This window comes from Anoplopoma fimbria, chromosome 7, assembly GCF_027596085.1.
Source record: "Anoplopoma fimbria isolate UVic2021 breed Golden Eagle Sablefish chromosome 7, Afim_UVic_2022, whole genome shotgun sequence".
Classification (NCBI taxonomy): Eukaryota; Metazoa; Chordata; class Actinopteri; order Perciformes; family Anoplopomatidae; genus Anoplopoma; species Anoplopoma fimbria.
In genome coordinates, this window is record NC_072455.1 from 11,734,035 (window position 1) to 11,754,029 (window position 19,995).

Genomic DNA, 19,995 nt, shown 5'->3' on the forward strand with positions numbered 1-19,995 from the left:
ACAACTTAATTTCAGATTAAAGTTTATACAACATCCATGTCTGATAATTGTTCGTGTTCCCTGTTGAATTTTTGAAACATCATAGTTTATGAATGCCTCTGTGTTTGGTCCTTTTTTTAAATCGAGTCGTTCAGGATTCACCAGAGCACAACAAATACTGTACACATCTCGTCTTAAAAGAACCCATCAGTCGTGTTATTAAACATATTTAATTTGCATCGCGTAAACTATCAAAACACTGATTGTAAATCTACACATGAACAGAATTGAAACAGAGTCATTATTAAATAATTACATCCCATATGAAATAAAACAAAAACATTTTTTTTTTTTACATTTCTTGAAATGGCACTATTGCTTTAAGAATAGACAAGTAATTATTCCCATTTATAATTCACGTATTGCATAACAGATGATAGTGAAGGCCAATGATCGACTTTCTGTGACACACAAATCATTATATCCACTTAGAGTGGTGTCCCACTGAAAACCCCCAAATCATCCCTACTTTCTCCTTTGAACTGTGTAAAAAGATTTGAAAATCTCTTATTGGCATTCTTTTACCAGCAAAAGTTAGTAAACAGTTAGTTTGTAGCTCATTCAAGTATCACTTCATTTTGTTAATCCAGTTTAAAATGGTGATTAAAAAATTAGCAGAGCTCTGTTGCACAATAAAAAATGCTGAATTGAAATAATGCAAATTAAATGACATGAGCAAATAAATGTGTGCTGTCGTGACCTATTAGGCACGCTGAAAGGGGGGTGGGGGGAGACCTTCAGCTACTCTGTATTCCTTAAAGTGGCCCTATTATGCTTTTTCCACTTGTTTCCTCTTCTTTACTGTGTTATATATATTTTTGTACATGTAAAAGGTCCGTAGAGTGTAAAACCTGAAGTCCACGCCTAAAAGGAGTTACCCCCCTCAGAAGCTCCTGAGCTGCCTGAAACGGCTCCATTGAATTCTACACTTCACTTCCGTAACTTTATGAGGTCATAATGTTACAGAAGTGACGTAAAACTCCTTCCGGCTAGTTTGGCCCTCAAACAACAAAAGAGAGAGACGGAGCTGGGCAGAGAAGCACTGATATCGCCTCCTTGATGGCTGAATGAATGGAGCAGACAACAAGCACGATAAGAAAAAACTTTTCCACAGTAAGGAAACAAGAGACTGCCTGTTGGTCCAATCTTCCTGTTCAGCTCCAGAAAACTTGAATCCTAAAAGAAAATCAGCGGCAGCATCATAAAACTCAACTGAGTTTTACTTTCTTCAATCAACTTGATTATTTTGCTCAAAAACTGAAAACTAAGTTTCAATTTAATCTTTTTCTATTTCAAAGTTTTCTGCAACATGATTTAAAGTTAAATCATAATTTCATCTGGTGAAAAATAATCCATGTTGGTGAATCCCAACCAATTATCACGACGGTCAGTTTTGCACTGTAGGCTGTTTGTAAAAAGTTTGTGTACATACAAACATTTTAAATTGCACAGTTTGGACATTCTTTAAGGACACATAGATTTTACACCTCAGACTCTCCAGCCAGCGTCCAGGTTCGTGGTCCTGAGTGGATTCTAGAGTTTGGGACGGAGGGATCCAACCACCGGCTTGTCTGAGCAGAACTCTTTCCACCAGGAAGGCCGTTCCAGAACCTTGCTGCCCTGCATCACTGTCGCCCACAGGTTCTTGTAAAGCTACGTGAAGGAGAAACAAAGAGAAGAGGGTTTTTATCTCTGATAAAGGTCCTGATCCAACATCCCTGCTAAACAAAACACTGGAACTAGAACCGTTTTCCTAATCCATCTTTCTAACAGGACTGAAGGACATTGTTGATCACATGGAAAAGGGGATTGTAGTGTGGGTGGACATCGCCTTCATGCCGCCATGTTCTGATATGATAGAGCTCCCTCCCTGTTTAATCTGACCCGCCATCATCACTTCCTGTCTAACCAGACGTGCAATCAAAGATCTTTTTGATTGCACTTGGATCTGCGCCAACCACAAGAAGAGGCAAAGCCGTCATCTGGAGGATTCTGTAAACACACTACTAGCCCCTTCCAAATGTCACATCTCTTCCCACTTTCAGACAAACAACCCAAACAGATTTGATGAATTACGGCTCGAAGCCTCGCTCTGGTATTTGTACGCCACCGCAGCTGAACAGGAAGTTTGTTTGTGTGGTTACATTTCAATTAATCTGGAGATTGACAGGCTGAGAAACTTTGCTGAGTAACTCCGACTTCACGCTGTTTATCTGATGGGATTATTTTGACGATGTTTCTGCTTCATTGCATTGTTGTTGTTATGGGGTCGTTACTATAGGTTTACAGGAAGGACGATTACAAAGACGTGACACATGACCAAGATGGAGACCTGGACTGAACTATGTGATATTGGATTTCCCCTTATGCTGTTTGGAAGAGACTAGATTTAATTAAGATTAATCATGACTCATATCCAAACAATCGGAATTATCAAGCCCGCAACTACCCTAAAGCCTCAGATACACAGAGGCCTCATATTAATTGTATAACACTTTTAAATTAAACAGGTGGTTTCAATCAAGCTATCTGATTGGTTCATAGCCGTGATATAATACCCAATACGACTGCTATGACTTCTTATTCCCTTTACACCTTCAGGATCACTCTGAAAAAATAAAGTTAGACCAGTGTGTTCTCACTGTTGCTTAGCAACAGGGTGAAGGGAGGGTCATTTCTGCAGAACGGGTGAAAATGATTACACATACAAAGTATGCACAGGTTACACATACAAAGTAGCAAAGTTAAAGAACAGATGACTTTCTGTGACACACTAATCATTATTATAAGGAAGTGTGGTGTCAACTGAAAACCCCAAAGTTGTCCTTTCTTTCTCCTTTGTACTGACAAAACAATGTGTCAAATTATTTGAAAATGTCTTCTTGACATTCTTTTAGCACTCATTTTCTTAATCCAGTTTAAGATGGAGATTTAAAAGTTAGCAGCTAAAACCTCCTATAAAACTGACTCATTAAAGGTTAACTTCTAATGAGGGGTGTTTTGAGCCGTGCTCTCCTCAGGCCGCTTAACGTTGGACCAAACAAAGTCCCTCAGCTGTGAAATAATCACATCACATACCCGGCCTGTTGTCTTTAGATATAGACCACTACATCACAAAATAAACCAAAATAATCTGGATCCTGCATTACTAGCCATCATAGGTGACCTGTATAAGACTGTTATTAGACAGTTAAGATAAATAGGCCATAATTCCCTATCTAATATCTATTTTATATTTCTGTGAAAACATCTCTTTCAAACAACTGAAGTATTTCTCTCCAAAAACTACATTTTAACATGATAAGATTTGAACACATCATGAAAATGATTTAATTTACTTTCGTCCAATACTCATTTTGACTGAATAGAGCTTGAATGCATCATAATGTATAATGGACTGTGCAACACCTGCTGCAAACAGCTGATGTTGTCGTTGAAAATAATCAACGAAAGTAATGTTTTTCTATCTATTAGTCTCCTCCCATTCTTCTAATGGCACAGATACATGCCAAAATATTTTTCTAGGTGAGGAAGATGAAGTAGAAAGTATTACAGGAGAGACAAAAGGAAGTCAGTGGTATTAAACTATAAACTCTCTCAAACCAAATATTACAGATGAAACGTCTAGAAACCAATTTCTGCTGCAAAAATAAACCAACCCCGGGGCTGACGGTAACAAAATACACCGTGGGTCTTCATTTCTCAGGAAAAACAAACTGTAGTTGAGCCTTTTTATGAGCGTGGGGGGACAGATAGGGTCATTGTCAACAACTGTCAAAGACAATTTATGACAAAACTCATCACCGTCTGTGTTTTCCTGGAAGAGGGAGGGGCAGCAGCCAAAGCTCTTCAGCCGTCTTCCAGTAATGGGACCTATCCTGACTGACCTAAAGTGTCCTAGAGTGGGTCAACATGGGGACGGGGAGGGCTTCTGACTGAGTCACTCTGGTGGGTGTTTTGAAAGCTTATGATCTCTCTCTATAATATTAATCTTACAAAAGGAGAAATGTGAAGAGGAAATTAAAACAATCGGACTGACAGGTTTGTTTCCTAATACAACAGTATTTAGAGCCTTCACTGTACCTAGAAAGAAAATACAATAATTGAATGTAAACTTGTCTGCAATAGCCTTAATTATTGTTAGTCTACATATGAAAACATTTTCTTTATATAAATAAGAAAACAGCCTAGATTCAATTTTCTGAACTATTATAATAATTTAATTTATTTATCGGCCAAAAATGTACCTTCCACAGATTTTTATGAATGATTTATCAATCAATAATATTTTTCTTATTTCGTCTATAAATGATAATCAATTCAGGCTACAACATATTACTTACTTATATTGTAACTCCATCTACAAGTGAAACGTGCCTGCACTTAAATTCCAAACAAAGATAAGAAATACATTGATGCTGATTGTAATGGTAATTCCTGGAGAATGTAAAAAAAGATTGTGAACATGCATTGAGGCTCACTGGTTATTATCACTATTAATTATTCATAGCAATTCTAAGTAACGCTAGAGTGTAGGCATCATTTGCTAACAGCTAGATATTTGGGACCAGGCTATTTAGAGGAACAAAAACATTCTTTCCAAAAGTTACATTGCTGATGCTTAAAGTGTTTGAGTTTAAAAAAGAAATTAACAGTAACAGCTCCGGTGTCTCCTCATCTCTTCTTCAATGTACCGTAGTGACACAGATCATGTGTTCATCATCTGTTTTATAAATGGATAGTTAATTAATAATTTCAAATGTTTGGGGGGTGATGTTATCTAAAGGTTATAATGAAATGGTTTTACCAGTCCGGCCCACTTGAGATCATATCGGGTTGTATGTGGCCCATCTACTAAAATGACACTACTGGTATTCAATACAATGCGTATTCTCACCAGATAAGTTTTTCCTCAAAGAAAGAATACAATTTTTATGTTGTGCCACAAACAATATGGCCGTGGTTACACTGGCCTTTTCAATGCGTCTTTCGTCACTGGGGCTCCGATCAGCCGGACCACATGCCGGCTCGTATTGAGTTCAGACCTCAGTCTCTGAGTTGTGTAAAGTCACTGCTGATAAAAATACAACAATTCCTGATTTTGCTGCTTCAGAATAAAAGCTAACAGGGTACTTTTACTGTGAAGAAGTTATGAAAAAAGGTGTTTATCACAGAATTAGAAGAGCATTGTTAGCACCTATTCTTTAATCAATCAAGTCTACTCAAACTGCAGGGAGGAAGAGTAAGCAGCAAAAATAACAGGGGACTTTTATTGTGAAGAATTTTAAAAAAAATGAAATGTTTTATTAACCACCGTCTTACAGCAGCTCTTTTGACCACAAAATATATGGTGTGGTCTCACATTTTCAGACACAGCTGAGTTCAGATCTGGCTCATCTGATCACAAAAGTCGCATTGAAAAGAAAAGTGTTACCATGGAAATAGTGTCTTTGATCTAATAAAAAGAGGAGGCACCCTCTCACCTGTCAAAGCACTAAAAAAGTGTTTTTGCATTATTTATGCCCAAAACCTTAAATACTGAGGTATAATTAGGCTTTATTTGAGTGTGTGTATGTCTTTACCTGTCCATCAGCGTTGCCTATGGGTGAGTTGAGAATGAAATCAGAAGGTGCAAAAACATCCACCAATGTTACGGCATCATCCTTCAGCTGGAGGAGACACACAGAGAGCAGTTTAGGTTGAGCTTAAAGTCGGTTATTTACAAAGACAGGTAGGAAGTATAGAAGGAAACAAGAAAGGGGACAAATAATACAATAAACACTTTTAAATAGTTTAAGAGGATGGAATGTTTCTGTACCTGGGAGCAGAGAGTCAGAATGGCCATCTGGACCAACTCTGTGGGCTTCCTTCCACTCAGGTACTCACCTGTACGGGAACATGACCATGTTACAAATATCAATACAATGCAATGTGTTATCTAGATGGATGCATGCAGTTTGAAGAGTAGAGTACGTACCTTGGTAAAGTGTGGCCATGTGGCTGCTGAGACTCCACAGCCCATACAGGGCGCACAGCTTACTCAGTACAGGTCTGAGACCAGCTGGTGTGTCCCCATCAGTGGTCTGATCATGAAACCTCTGGAGGCAGTTGTGTTCTATGTAGGCGATGGCCAGTGAACGGCAGTAGTAAACCTAAACACGCACACGCGCACACGCACACACACACACACACACACACACACACACACACACAGGAGATATTTGTAGCATCGTTTTTATTTCTGCTTTATGGTCAATTTGATTTTAAATGGACCATAATTTACTAAATAAACATCATGCTGTATTGACTTGAAACTAGAGATTGAGACCATAAACTCATGTTTACAATATTTACTGAGGGAATAAATCAAGAGAAAAGTAGAGTCATTTTCTCATAGACTTCTATACAATCACAGGAGTCGCCCCGATGGTCATTAGAAAGAACACAAGTTTAAGACAATTTCGCATTGGCTTCACTTTTCAGACTGGAGGTTGCCGGCTAAGAAAAACATCACCCGTTAGTCTGAAGAGGCCACTCGAGTGGTACACTAGAATGGTTGAAGACGGGTTTTTTTGTGAGGTTACAGTGAAAACATTGGAAAGATGAAATCAGAAGACAACTTTGGTTAGTTTGAACAGTTAGTTTGACGGCAGTTAGTTTAGCAAACGGTCCACTGAAGGAGGGCAAGCAGGGAACGGTAGTGGTGAACAGGGAGTTGAGTGATTTGTATTTTTGCAGTGGTTCTTCATATTTGTCATATAGTACTGACTCACATGCCAGTAAAGCTTCTACTGTGCTGGTAAAAGCCCTCAATAAGACTTAGCACTGAGTTAAAGAAGCTAGTGGAACAGCAGCTAACGCGTAGGTGGTTTCAGGATTTTGGTAATAATAGCTTTAGCATTTAAGCTAACATGCTCTCTCTGCTTCCTGTCTTGGTCCTGAGGCTGCATTCATGCAATGTCACCAGAATGGCAAAACAGGAAAACTTCTGGTATAGCAACTTGGGAGAAAAACTCCCAGATAGCTACTCTCACTGCTAGCCTTTTGGTCACACAAATTAGATAGCACACTAGGCTACTTTTTACTAAAGGTTGATTAACAAGTGAAATTAGATACAAACAAAAAAGTGTAAATCTCCTTTTTAATAAGCTGAATATATTAGAATAAATATAATATAAATATTTTTATCTGAATATTTTGGGGGCTTTTGAATTTAATGTAAAGGAATTATTAAATGTATGAATGAATTACAAATTGCTGGTATTTGAGCTGTGAACAGCAAATAAAATTGCATTGCAAATGGGGGCCACTTTATTAAATTCTAATTGAATCACACTGTACATGGAGCTTTACCTTCTTGGATATGAGCAGTCAAAAGTCTCTGTAAAAACTTGTACACACATGTACACCCTTACATACCAACATTCTGAACTCTCTAGAAACTCTTACATTTCTACAATGAACATTATAACATGTGTCATATTAACACTAACAAAACAAGTCAATTAAATGACTGAATCCAGTGACACACATTTCCCAGAACCACAACGCACGCCCGTCTGACACTGACCTCCAGCCTGCATTATATTCATTTGTGTCATAATAACACAAACCAGATGACGCACTCTCGTTTAGCTGAACACCATTTATTCTGTTTCTTATCAGCTGGCCTGGAGACCTGAAACATCATGTGTATCTTCTCATAATTCCTGATAACTAGTTTATTTTATAATTAATAAATACACATGGGGCAAAAAAAAGAAACAAATGATCCAAATGGGTGTTTCTTCTTAACAGCTTGATGTCAATACTCAGGGGATAAGACAGCGTGTATCCCGTTTTAAACTCTACAGTCATCAAGCACTCCTAACAAACATAATTAGGAGTCATCATCAGACATGATGGACAACCCAAAGGAAGATGGAGGGAAGGTGTGTTGGTCTTACCTGGCTGTTGTTGCGGGCCTCAAACTCATCCTTCCCCGAGGCCCTCTGCTGTTCCAGCCTCCTCCGGCTCTCTTCCAGCAGGAAACACACCAGCCACTTATAGGCAGCCAGTGGCACTGATGTGACAAAGAATCAGTATATTCACTAGGTTAAACTGAGAAATCCTGTATCTGCAATATTAATATAACAGGTTGATGTATATTCAGAAACCTGTTGACTTCAGGGAATAACCCCTTCTGATTTCTAGGAGTACCTGCAGAGTCCATGCACTCCTCCATTGTTCTTGCTGTGAACTTGCTTCCCAGGATCTTGTTGGAATCATCCAGGAAATCCACAGTGTGAAGAGGAGACTCAATCCGCACACCGCCTGAAACCAGACAACATAGCAGCTGAGAATTTAGAGATCAGTTCTTGCGCCACAATGCTGTCATTGTGTGAGGTTGCCAGTACTTGATCTAAATGTCTCTTTCAGGGCAAAGTCGATGAGTCAAATCCCTTAGACCCCTTAGTCAAAATGTTTCTCGTCGAGGCGGTGCACCACCTCATTCTATAGCAGTTTCTCTAAACTCCATCTACTGTAGGTATTACTATGGAGAAGTACCTCATACAACCCCACTTCAAAGCATCCATACTATCTCTTTAACAGTGGCAGGCGCATCATTACTCATCATTACAAACATCAATAACCAATACGTGATTGCCAATCAACCCTTGTGCAAGACTCAAAATTCAAGTACAGCCATTTAATGGAATTTTGGTGGCAACTACAGGTCTGCCTCCATTAACTGACAACAACAAAAGCTTGTAACAATCCTTCAGTGTATAGGGGACTTACTGCGGTGTTTAGCCTGGAGCCAGCTGAGCAGGTAGTTGCTGGTCTGTTGCAGCAACACATTGTTGTCTCCTTCGTATGTGCAGTTTGGATCATTGTCATTACGCAGATCACCAAGGCGGTTCACTGAAAGAGGGAGAAGGTAGTTAGGTCTCTGTGTGTGTGTGTGTGTGTGTGTGTGTGTGTGTGTGTGTGTGTGTGTGTGTGTGTGTGTGTGTGTGTGTGTGTGTGTGAGTTTGTGAGTATGTTGGAGACTCACTGGCCAGGTATCCATGTCCACCACACGCCTCCCTGCACTCCTGGATCCCCCTCTGAGCGGTCCACGAGCCCAGTGGTTTACTGGAGCAGCCAATGGCATGAATCTCCCTGCCCATCTCTGCCTGCAAAACACACACAGCAGACAGATGAGAATATATAATTCATATAGTAGGATATGGACACACATATCTTAACAGGCACCTCGTCCTTAACTTACTTGTCTGTCACTCTTGTCCCTCATTATCTGTCCCATCTGGAACTCAACAAAGTTCATGAAGATGGATTTGGAGAAGTGTTCAAGAGCATACGCTGCTGCCAGGTACGGGATCAGACGCCATTGCTGAGAAGAAAAAGAAAATGTTACATTCCAAACTGAGAGATGTACATAATTAACATAGGTTTAGATAGCTTTTGTCATTTTTACAAGCTACTCTTTACTTTGATAAGGTACATTTGCTTTTAAATCCCCTCCCTCGCACCCTGACCTGTAACTGGTACTCCAAAACAGGAATCTCCTCCGTGTCTTTGGGTCCAAACTGTCTCCTAGTCGCTGAGAAGCGGATGGCGACAATCAGAGCCAGCTTAAGGTTGACCAGGGCCATCCGGGTGATGGACACCCTGCCCCCTGACAGGGCACCAAGAGACTCCCCGAAACGCTTGTTGGGATCCTGAAGCAGAGGAAAGATACAACGTAAAGACATTAAGGAACAACAGAATAAAAGAGAAAAACTCTATATTAACAATTCTCCTTGGTTTGATCACAATCCTACAAAATGTTGGTGTGGGACAATAAAAAAAGAGAGCTACTTAAGACCCAAGAAAATAGGTAACATGGATTTTTAGGATTTTTAAAAAAGCACCTGTTTAGCCTGTCCAACAAAGTTTCCATGTCCAGGTGTGTTAATCATATGACGTTGTTTTTGTTTACTCAGCCTGATGGGATGTTCTGTTAACAACTGGAGAAAGTTCAACTTAAATTTCTTTCACAGACGCAGTCAATCCCTGAAACTTTCAGGAACATTCCATGCATGGGCGAAAGCAGGGAATGGTATTGAGGGAAATCTGTTCCACTAAATTTCCACCTCAAAACACAAAAACATTTCAGGCAAATTGCCGGTATGGCTGTTTTGTGAATGCGAGCAGTAACATTGCATTCCCTGTAAAGGGTTACGTCCATCTGACTGAAGACCCTTTCATCTGGAGGGGGCGAACCAATCACAAGAATTTTACGCCAATGCTTAAGCAGGTGATTGGACTTGTCTGCAAACTTGTTGGATAATAAATGAATAACAAGAACGTTGGCGCTGGCTTACTGTGAGGAACTTTAAACTGGTTATGAAACAGTCTCAGTTTAATACTGATCTTCATGAGTTAATCAGACCATCAAAAAGAAGATTGGTTATTACTATATAGTTATTCCTAATGCTTGTCATCTGTGCCACTGGGTCGGATTCCACGTGAAAATTCGTGGTGCAAATCCCATTTCAGAACAAACTTAATACGGCCCAAACCAAATTCCGTAAAGATTTTGTAACCATTTTATTTTCAACACATCAAAATCTTCTAGACCACCATCTTTGTATTGTTTAACCATTTCTGATTTCTTAATGTAATGAACTTTACCAAAAGGAATTCAAGTTGACAAATGTTTCCATTCTCAATAGCATAGCTTTCTTTGGTATTGTAAAACAGTTTCTTTGACATCTATAAGAACGAGTCTTTGGTTTCTTTCCAAACTGCATACAGGTGATGCCTCCTCACAAACTGAATGATTTAATCTTTAATCTTTCCATTCCATTGTGACATTTTTTTTTTTAGGAGAAGCTCTTCAGTTTTCTTCAGCATTTCCACTTTGAACTAGCATTCTGTGATTCCAACTGAATACATATCCACAAACTGTACAATACTAGCAAACATTTCAGAGCTTTCCCAAAATGTTCCACCTTGTTATCATAGTTATTATAGTTTAACTGGAATGCTATTTAGTGGGTCTTGTAGCTATGCTAGTCTTCCACGTTTCCATTTTTGTCTTTTTCCAACTCAAAGCTGACCTCGGCAAAAGATCCTTTGTCAGGGCAGAAACATTAACACAAACTACCTTTAAGAGGCTTGGAATGCCTATTGAGGGCTTTCTCTGGCCACCTGTGGAAATCTTACTAACCTTGAATGGTGTAACGTAGCGGCCATCAGGAGTAACATCTCCAGTCTTGTTCAGCAGATTCTCCCGAGGGACCCTCACATTATGAAACAAAGCGAACCTGAAGAGAAAAAGATGAAACAGTCTTTGGTTACAAAGACACTGACAATATTTACTTAATACTGTATTTCTAAAAGAAGTTCTTGTTAAAAAGGGAAAATTTGCCAGTCTTTTATTTTGCTGTCCAGTCAGTGCTGATAGTAAATGCAGTCCACTGAAGACATAAATTCCCCAGTGGTTGCTATATTGACCGAGCAAGCTGATCTCTCTACCTCGCCACAAGACAACAGTGTAGCTTCTTTCCATTAGCTGTTAAAATCATCAACTCATCCTTCAGCGTAATAAATGTTTTGTATTTTCATGATTAGCTTAAGAGACTACAACTTCCATTTCATTGTGCATCCCTTTGTATAACAACAATATTGAATGACCTTTACAGAATCTGATAGGACAGGACTGGAAACTAACCGTTTTAACTCTAAAATAGCTAGAACAGGACAAAATTCATCACTCTTTTTGTATGTCTATTTATCAGTGGACAAAGCCAACATGCACATTAAAGATGATACGTATTTCAAAAAGTGTTTAATATCAAAGAATGTGTGAGACCATTTTGTTAAATCTTTCATTACAATAAAAGTCAAAAAGGTGACTGCACAGGTATCAGCATTGACCAGCATTTAATAATAATTCTAGCACTATAGTAATATTAAAAGGTTCTTTACACAAAAATAATATATACAATTACAAACAAAACGTTAAAATTATGTAAAACAACTTTAAGCGGCAAAAGTGAATTAATAAATTAAAGATTGACTTTAATTCATCTTCTGCTTTATTGCTTGACAAAGTATCAGTATCAACAAAAGAACTGAGGTTTAATACCAGGCCTAGTTACTGTGATTTCTAGCATCATGCAAGAAGCTTAAACTAGTAAATATTTGGATAACTGGATAAATTACTTACCGAACTTGTATCATAATTATTTATTATTATCATAATCATATATATTGTGCATGTTTTAGTAGCATTCTCCATTGTTTCCTGCGGGTCTGACATTTCTCTGCTAAAAAACTGTGAATGTAGCTCCATCTAGCAGCCTTACTGAGGTACTGACAGACATATGATGCTGCTTTACATGACCAGTGGATGGTGAGATAAGATAAGATAAGATAAGATAAGATAATCCTTTATTAGTCCCGCAGCGGGGAAATTTGCAGGCTTACAGCAGCATAGAGTAAAGTGCACACAAGAGACATAGTAAAGAAAGACAAGATAAAAAAATGAAAAATAAAAAATAAAAAATAAAAAACAAGTATTATAAATAAGCAATAAAAACAGTAGAAAAACACAATAACTGAAATATAATATTTACAGACAGAAAAATAACTATTTTAACTATTATTGCACAGTGTTTTTATTGTCATGTGTCATGTGGTCTGCTGGGAGCAGAGCTGGTTGTGCAGCCTGACAGCAGCAGGAAGGAAGGACCTGCGGTACCTCTCCTTCACACACCGGGGGTGAAGCAGCCGGTGGCTGAAGGAGCTGCACAGAGCTGCCAGGGCGTCCTGCATGGGGTGAGAGGTGTTGTTCACCAGGGATGACAGCTTGGCCATCATCCTCCTGTCTCCCACCACCTCCACCGTATCCAGTGGACACCCCAGCACACTGCTGGCCTTCCTGACAAGCTTGTTCAGTCTCTTCTTGTCGGCTGCTGAGATGCTACTGCTCCAGCAGACCACTGCATAAAAAATGGCTGATGCCACCACAGAGTTGAAAAAGGTCCTCAGGAGTGCTCCCTGCACTCCAAAGGACCTCAGTCTCCTCAGCAGATAGAGTCTGCTCTGACCCTTTTTATACAGTGAATTTGTATGATTAGTCCAGTCCAGTTTATTGTTCAAGTGAACACCCAGGTACTTATAAGATTGCACAATCTCAATGTCCTGTCCCTGGATGTTCACCGGTTCCGGAGGACAGTGTTTACCCCGGCGGAAGTCCACCACCAGCTCTTTGGTTTTACCAGCGTTGATCTGGAGGCGGTTCCGCCGGCACCATCCTATGAAGTCCTGGTTCAGTTCTCTGTATTCCCTCTCATCGCCGGCGGAGATGAGGCCGACGATTGCAGAGTCGTCAGAGAACTTTTGCAGGTGGCAGGTAGCAGAGTTATATTTGAAGTCCGATGTGTAGATGGAGAAGAGGAATGGAGCCAGAACGGTTCCTTGTGGGGCCCCCGTGCTGCAGGACACCCAATCTGACTCACACTCCCTTAACCTCACATACTGTGGACGGTTGGTGAGGTGAGTGGTGAGTGGTGGTTATGGTTAAAACCACAGCACTTTGAATTACAACAGAAGTATAAGTATGGTTTCAAGATGGCCGTATGAGCCCTCTTTATCTTTCAATTGTCTCCGTGAATGTATAAATAGCTTGTGAAATATTGATCAAGTTGAGCACACACCCAGTATATTGTGTCGTAAAAAAGTATTAATTTGAAGGCTTGAACTGTTCATGGTTCCTAAGCCAAAAGATGCAGGAAAAATTCTGCATCGATGATTGAGCTGAATAAAATGAAATGGTGCTTGAAGCAAAACGTAGTGGAAAAGCTAATAAACAGTTAAATTGCATTGGGAGCTGGAAAAATAAAAAGTTGAAGAGATGCGTTTGGATCTAGAGCCTGAAATGAGCATCCTGAGCTTTACAATGGAAATGATTGAGCTGGAAAATATCCAGAAGAAAAGATCTGATCCAGATGTCTCAGACAGTCAATACTGTATTGTATTCAACAGCCCCCTTGCTTTATTCAACCTTTATTTAAACACTGAGGTAGTGACCTCATTTACAGTATAGCAGAGTAAAGAATTAATAAAAAAATCCAAGGCACCTCAGAACTCAACAATAAGGATTGCCTGCTTGCCCGGGGCAAGTAAAATGCCTTCTTTTGCATTGTATTGTTTTTTACCTTTGGACTTCTTTACTTATTTTTTAATGTGCTTTATAGATAAACTAAATTTGAACTAAAGCAATTGCACTTCCTTGTCATCACTATTGAGAGTTGCACATGTGCAGATAGGGCAGTAGCTAGAAATGGCGGCGGGTAAAGACAAAGTTCATGAGCTGAAGTACAAGTGAGCGTTTCATTTATGCTGGACACAGGAGTTCAGTTGGATGGTGCTAGAATTGTGGGTGAAACTACAACTATGTATTGTGCTGTTTTCAGCAAGTTAGAGCGCAAAGACAATAAAACATGACAATTAACTGAAGTCGTTGTCCCTTCGGGTATGAATTGACAACAAGTGGTCACTGCCTGGTCAGACCCACTTCTGTCAGAAAATAACTTGATAATGATAAATGGAAAATAAAACCAAATAGTAAAATGCTAAAAACTTGGGGATAAACAAAGAACCTGAAGTCCATCAGTGCGTCAGTGAAGCTGTATATCAACCCTCAGAACCAGCACTCTTTCTTTTTTGACTTTTGAGCTGTTTGTCGGTTGCTGTTCTATTTACTTTGCTATTCCTGTTTTCTGGTAAGTGAGGTGGTTTAGTATTGTTTTGTGGGGGTTTTGTTCATAATTTTGGCCCTGGAGACTCTGACATCCTTTGCTTCCACTTTAGCGATTGTAGTTGGTTTATTTCTGTTAATCATCTTTCTATCAACAAATGTTCATGTGTTTTGAAGTGTTCCAGCACCCTTCTCTTTTCATTTTGGTTCTATTTCTGCAAAGGGTTTGGGTGAACATGTGATGTTACTCCCTGTGTTCCCTTAGACATAACACATAGGCTGTATGTCCGATTAGGGCCCACATTAAAAAGACAACCACTGTATGTTAGGTTATATAGAGACTATAGAGTCAAAGAGGATAAAGTCAACACCTAGATCACTTGTACAGGCCACATAAGAAGGAATCTGTTCATGTGAGTGGTTCTTGCGTGAGGCCCGTTGTCCCCCTCTGCTGTCACCTACCCGTTATCCAGTCCGTTCTGGCCCAGCTTCTTGCCCATGTCTCCAACCAGCACACCAGGCAGAGCGAGAAGGGTCTTTGGATCTCTTACCTGCAGTACAATGGTTATAGAGTCATATCTCAGTCTGGACAGAAACACTTGAGTATATGAATCTCTGGTCCACATTTAACACTATTTACTTTTCCTTATAATAGTTTGTCTGGCTGACGTATTTAAAGGCATCCTTGTTAAAAAGTAAAAAGTTTTATGCTTTTTTCAGAATCCAATTTGTTGTGTATTGTGAATAAGGGTTATATCTGAAGTGTTCATCCTGCTCCTTTTTTTACATAAGACTTCAATTGCTTTCATTGATTAAACTCCAACTTACAGTTCAACTGTTTTCAGCTTCAGCTTTCATCCTAAAGTGTGTTTCTTTTCATAAACGTATCTGGATTATTTGGAAGAGAGAATGCAAAATTTACAAGTAACAGTCGAATTATTTATTTTCTTTCCTGTCTGTCTGCGATCGTGGACAAAGAGCTGCTATTGTTGTGTTGTTTAGTGGACAGATAACTTTTGTAGAATGCCAGCGCTTCCCTCCCCCTCTTCCGGTCTCAAAGTACGAGGGCCATTTGATGGAGTAACAGCTGTCGCATTAGATTATGTGTATGACTCTATGTAAAACAATAACGTACGTCTCAGTGTGACTGGTGGCGGCTGAGCAGCCATCGGCCAATATCAGTTCTGCCAAACCAATCAAATCAGTCAACATCTATTTCAAAATTTGAATATCTTCTTTTCACCAGGTCTAAGTAACAGAGTAGCTCTCAAATTATATCAATAATTGTTACTCGGCTTAAAACTTAAGCTGATTTGCTATGACATCACATGTCATTTCAACTGCTTTCTGATATGCAGCTGCGGGACGTCACATCAGATAAATTCAGATAATAACCGGCTGTAATGTGGTGAAGGGGTCAGGGTCAAGAGTCTTACCGGCACAATGAAGGTGTGCAGGCCGCGGCACACCTGGTCGGGTGTGTAGAGCTGAGCGAACACCAAAGCATGGGTCGCGGTCTTGCCCAGGTTCCCCACCCAGAACTTGGCGGCTTCAAAGTCCGGAGAGTTAATCACAAACTCCTGAGGAGTAGAAAGTTAAAGCTCGACTGCAACTTGGGATGTAGCGGGACATTTTTGTGTGTGTGTGTGTGTGTGTGTGTGTGTGTGTGTGTGTGTGTGTGTGTGTGTGTGTGTGTGTGTGTGTGTGTGTGTGTGTGTGCTGACCTGGGTGGCGGGGTCATATGTTGCCGCGGTCCTCATGGCTCTGGTGTTGCTGCCGTGGCTCAGCTCAGTCAGTGCAAAGCAACCATACGTCTGCAAACAGATGCGTGATGAATATAATTAAGGAATATAAACCTGAGTGACATTAGGTGGTGCTATTGGCGGCATTAAGCTGTGCTGAACACTTACAGTCATGTCTTCGGTATTTTCAACAAACTTGCTGTGTCTCCCTGATCCTGTGTTGGCAACGGTCGCTCCAAACATCTGAAACAGAAGATTTTTTTCAGCATCTTTGACTTGGATTAGATGATGGCTAAAAAGGGAGGAAAAAGTCTACGACAATGCTAGCAGCCATGTCAGCATGTAATGCCTCTTATACACAAATAAAAAATATGTAATGGAGAAAACTTAATTATTCAAAGATTTATGACTCTACATCCATGCCATGTCTCATCTCGTCTCCCCTAAAAACACAACACTTTCTAGCAAACAAACACAACATGCGTCATTGGCATCTTCCCAGCAGGGGGCGACTCCTCTGGTGGCACAAATAAGTCTGATTGTATAGAAGTCTATGAGAAAATGACTCTACTTCTCTCTTGATTTATTCCCTCAGTAAACATTGTATACATGAGTTTATGGTCTCAATCTCTAGTTTAAAATCTTCTTAAATACAGCATGATGTTCATTTTGTAAATTATGGTCCATTTAGAATCGGATAGAACATAAAGCAGGGTATGCTTTAGGGCGGGGCTACCTTGTGATTGACAGATCATTTGCTGATTTTGCACATCTCCAACAAATGCACACTTACCCCTTTGTTGAGGAAGTACTTGGCCGACATGGCCCAGTCATACATTCCCAGACAATCACTGAGAACCACAGTCTTCCATGGGTTTGCCATTATCTCGTCTCTTGTCAGGAAGTCGTAGCGGAAGAGCTGCTTCACCCTGTGGATTTGTTTTATGTTCATTATATAGAAATAATTTAGCAAAAGATGCAGTAGCAGAGGATATAACTGTATGTTGATACCTGAGGAAGGTCCGCTCTCTCATTTCCTCGATAGGGACGTCTTCCCCAGGCTGACGAGCAAACAGAGGGTCATCCTCGAGGGTCTTTAACACGCGTCGCTGCAGCACAGAGAAGGAGAGAAATGAACGGGATGTGATATGTGGAGGAACATTTAGATGACGTAGGGCTACAAAAATGTGCTCTTAGCTGCTTTCAGGAACAGCCTGTTACTTACGTACGTAACTTAAGTTATTTAAATCCAGAACCTGATCCTTTCCTGAACTTAATCAAGAAATTTGAGCCTTCCACTTAGCACTTATTGTATTCGTATTAGTTTGTTTCTGCGCTGTACTTTTGCTCTGGTTTATGCTCTTAGATGCTTGTTTAAGAAAGGAGATGCACTTATGACTTCTGGTGACTAGTAGTTCTCTTGAATACCTATGTTGAATACACTTATTGTAAGTCGCTTTGGATAAAAGCGTCTGCTAAATGACTGTAATGTAATGTAATATTTTTGTTATTCTTAATTTTTGTATTTTTCACTTCATTAACCACGTGTTGGAGGTTAACCTGCTGCAGTGTCTTTATTTTTAATACTACCAGTAGGAGACTTCACGACAGGGCTTTAATGAACTACATTAAAACCAGAGGCATGAGCACCTCGGTGACAGCGCGTGCTTCTTAACCGCGGGTTTGATTTCCAGCCTCTGGAATATTTGTTGCATGTCATTCCCTTCTCTCACTCTTTCTGCCTCTACACTGCCATCTGTAAATGCACCTCCGAAATATTTTTTTCTTTTTTAAAGAGGCAGTTAATAAGATATGATAAGATAAAATAAAATAATCCTTTATTAGTCCCGCAGCGGGGATATTTGCAGGATTACAGCAGCAGAGTGGATAGTGCAAACAAGAGACATATGTAAAAAATCAAAACAGGTATACTAAATAAGTTATTACACAGTAAAGAATAATAAATGGTGAAAGAGCAATAACTACAATATGATATAAAAATCAAACAGAAGGATTGTTAATATTCCACAGATTATTATTCATATATATATATATTGCGTGGTGGATATATGGATTCATACTGTTACTTAAAGAAAGAAAACTGCAGATATAGTCCCAACTACGGAGAGCATTGGATGCTGACAGCTACCTTAAATGCCACGATTTCCTCTCCATCTAAGAAGAAGAGCATGTCCTTCCAGTTGAAAGAGGCTTTTTTCCTGTAGAAATCCAGCGGGCCACTGGGAAGGTCAGCCACGTCATGATCCATCTTCACGCGTATCAGACTGAAGCGGTTCACTATGCAGGGTCCTGAGGCACTCTGCTCTCTCTGGGAAGAAACAGGGGGGGGGATCCATTAGTTAAGTAGCAGTACAACACAGGTTTGCAAGGCAACAATTGGTATATAACAATTTAATTACCTTTAAATTAGTTTGAGAATGTGGGATTTTTGCATAATAAAAGGGGTCTCTGTGACAACATTTAGTTGCAAGAACTTTATTAATATAGCTGATAAAATTGTGGCATATAGCTTAATGAATGTGTTTAATCAATCAAGTTATTACAAAGGAATTCTGTGAGAAAAAAAACATAAAGTCTGTGCAGACATGTTGTTTGATGTGCCCATGGTTGTGAGATATTAACCTGCCAGAGATGATCAAATCTAAAGTTCACTATTTATCTGACGCTGTGTTCCGCTGCTATCAGAGAGCAGAGGGCAAGGTTGAACCCGTCTCGTTATTTAACCTCTGTTGTTCTGTCATACACCGTGTTGTTTAATGTGTTAACTAAAGTGTCAACCTCCACTCGGATAAAGTCTTTTCTTTCCACTAACGTTATTTGAACGTAACGTTAGCCAAAACGCACATTTTCCGATAGAAGATGAGTTGACGTCTAAGTAAACAGTTGTGTAAGTTGTGTAATCTATTAGCGTTAAAGTAACTGAAAACATGAACATTACACGGTCGGTTATATCAGTAGTTAAAGTGTGTTTTTAATGGAAGGTAAACTAAAAAAAAAAAGAGTCCGGACCAGGAAACAAATTCCGTCGAGTCGTACCTTAAAGTTTTGTGTCAACTTTCCCTTCTCTCTTCTTAGACAGTTGTCTAAATGTCCGTGTCCAGCTTGGTGTCGTAAATATGTATGCCAGAGGTGCCTCTTTTTCTTTTTCTTCTTCTGTGACGTTAAACGGAAGCTTGCATCCTATTGGTCGCATTACTGCCACCTTCCGGTTTCAATCAGTTCATACGTTGTCCCACCTACTAAACTTTCCCCATCAGTCCCGTTTCTCCCGAGAAGTTGGTAAAGCATCTTCTACCCAGATTACTTGAGCCTCCCGCTCATCCCTAGTCTTTGTATTTTAAAATGTTTTATTGATGTTCTGTAAAAAGATTTTGCATTATTCTATGAACATGTTGTATTTGGATTCTTTACCTATGACATAACAATTAGAGAGTATATCATAAATCTATTGATTATTCT

The 19,995-nt window shown here is 39.6% G+C and overlaps 1 protein-coding gene across 2 annotated transcripts; it reads right to left on the minus strand.

Moving 5' to 3' along the window:
- Positions 1-202: 202 nt before the first annotated feature.
- acox3 (acyl-CoA oxidase 3, pristanoyl) lies at positions 203-19,664 on the minus strand. 2 transcript variants are annotated; one of them, XM_054601514.1, is made up of 20 exons: positions 19,573-19,664; positions 18,665-18,844; positions 17,527-17,624; positions 17,309-17,444; positions 16,684-16,758; positions 16,498-16,587; positions 16,210-16,353; positions 15,236-15,324; positions 11,237-11,333; positions 9,561-9,743; positions 9,293-9,415; positions 9,077-9,197; positions 8,821-8,943; positions 8,239-8,352; positions 7,986-8,101; positions 6,017-6,191; positions 5,858-5,925; positions 5,622-5,708; positions 1,527-1,692; positions 203-1,215 (listed from the first exon to the last, which is right to left on the minus strand). In XM_054601514.1, exons 2-19 carry the CDS (start codon positions 18,782-18,784, stop codon positions 1,573-1,575), a joined length of 2,079 nt encoding a protein of 692 aa, XP_054457489.1. In that variant the 5' UTR covers positions 18,785-18,844; positions 19,573-19,664; the 3' UTR covers positions 203-1,215; positions 1,527-1,572. The 2 variants fall into 2 exon arrangements, with proteins under 2 accessions (XP_054457489.1, XP_054457488.1); XM_054601513.1 differs by having other exon boundaries at positions 203-1,692.
- Between the last annotated feature and the right edge of the window lie 331 nt (positions 19,665-19,995).

Coding starts and splice junctions, on each gene's coding strand:
- acox3 (XM_054601514.1), bottom strand. CDS start 18,784: ATGGATCATGACGTGGCTGACCTTCCCAGTGGCCCGCTGGATTTCTAC. Junction 11,334..15,235: donor CAGAACGGACTGGATAACGG/GTAGGTGACAGC, acceptor TTTTCTCTTCAG/GTTCGCTTTGTTTCATAATG. Junction 1,693..5,621: donor TAGGCAACGCTGATGGACAG/GTAAAGACATAC, acceptor TCCTTCACGTAG/CTTTACAAGAACCTGTGGGC.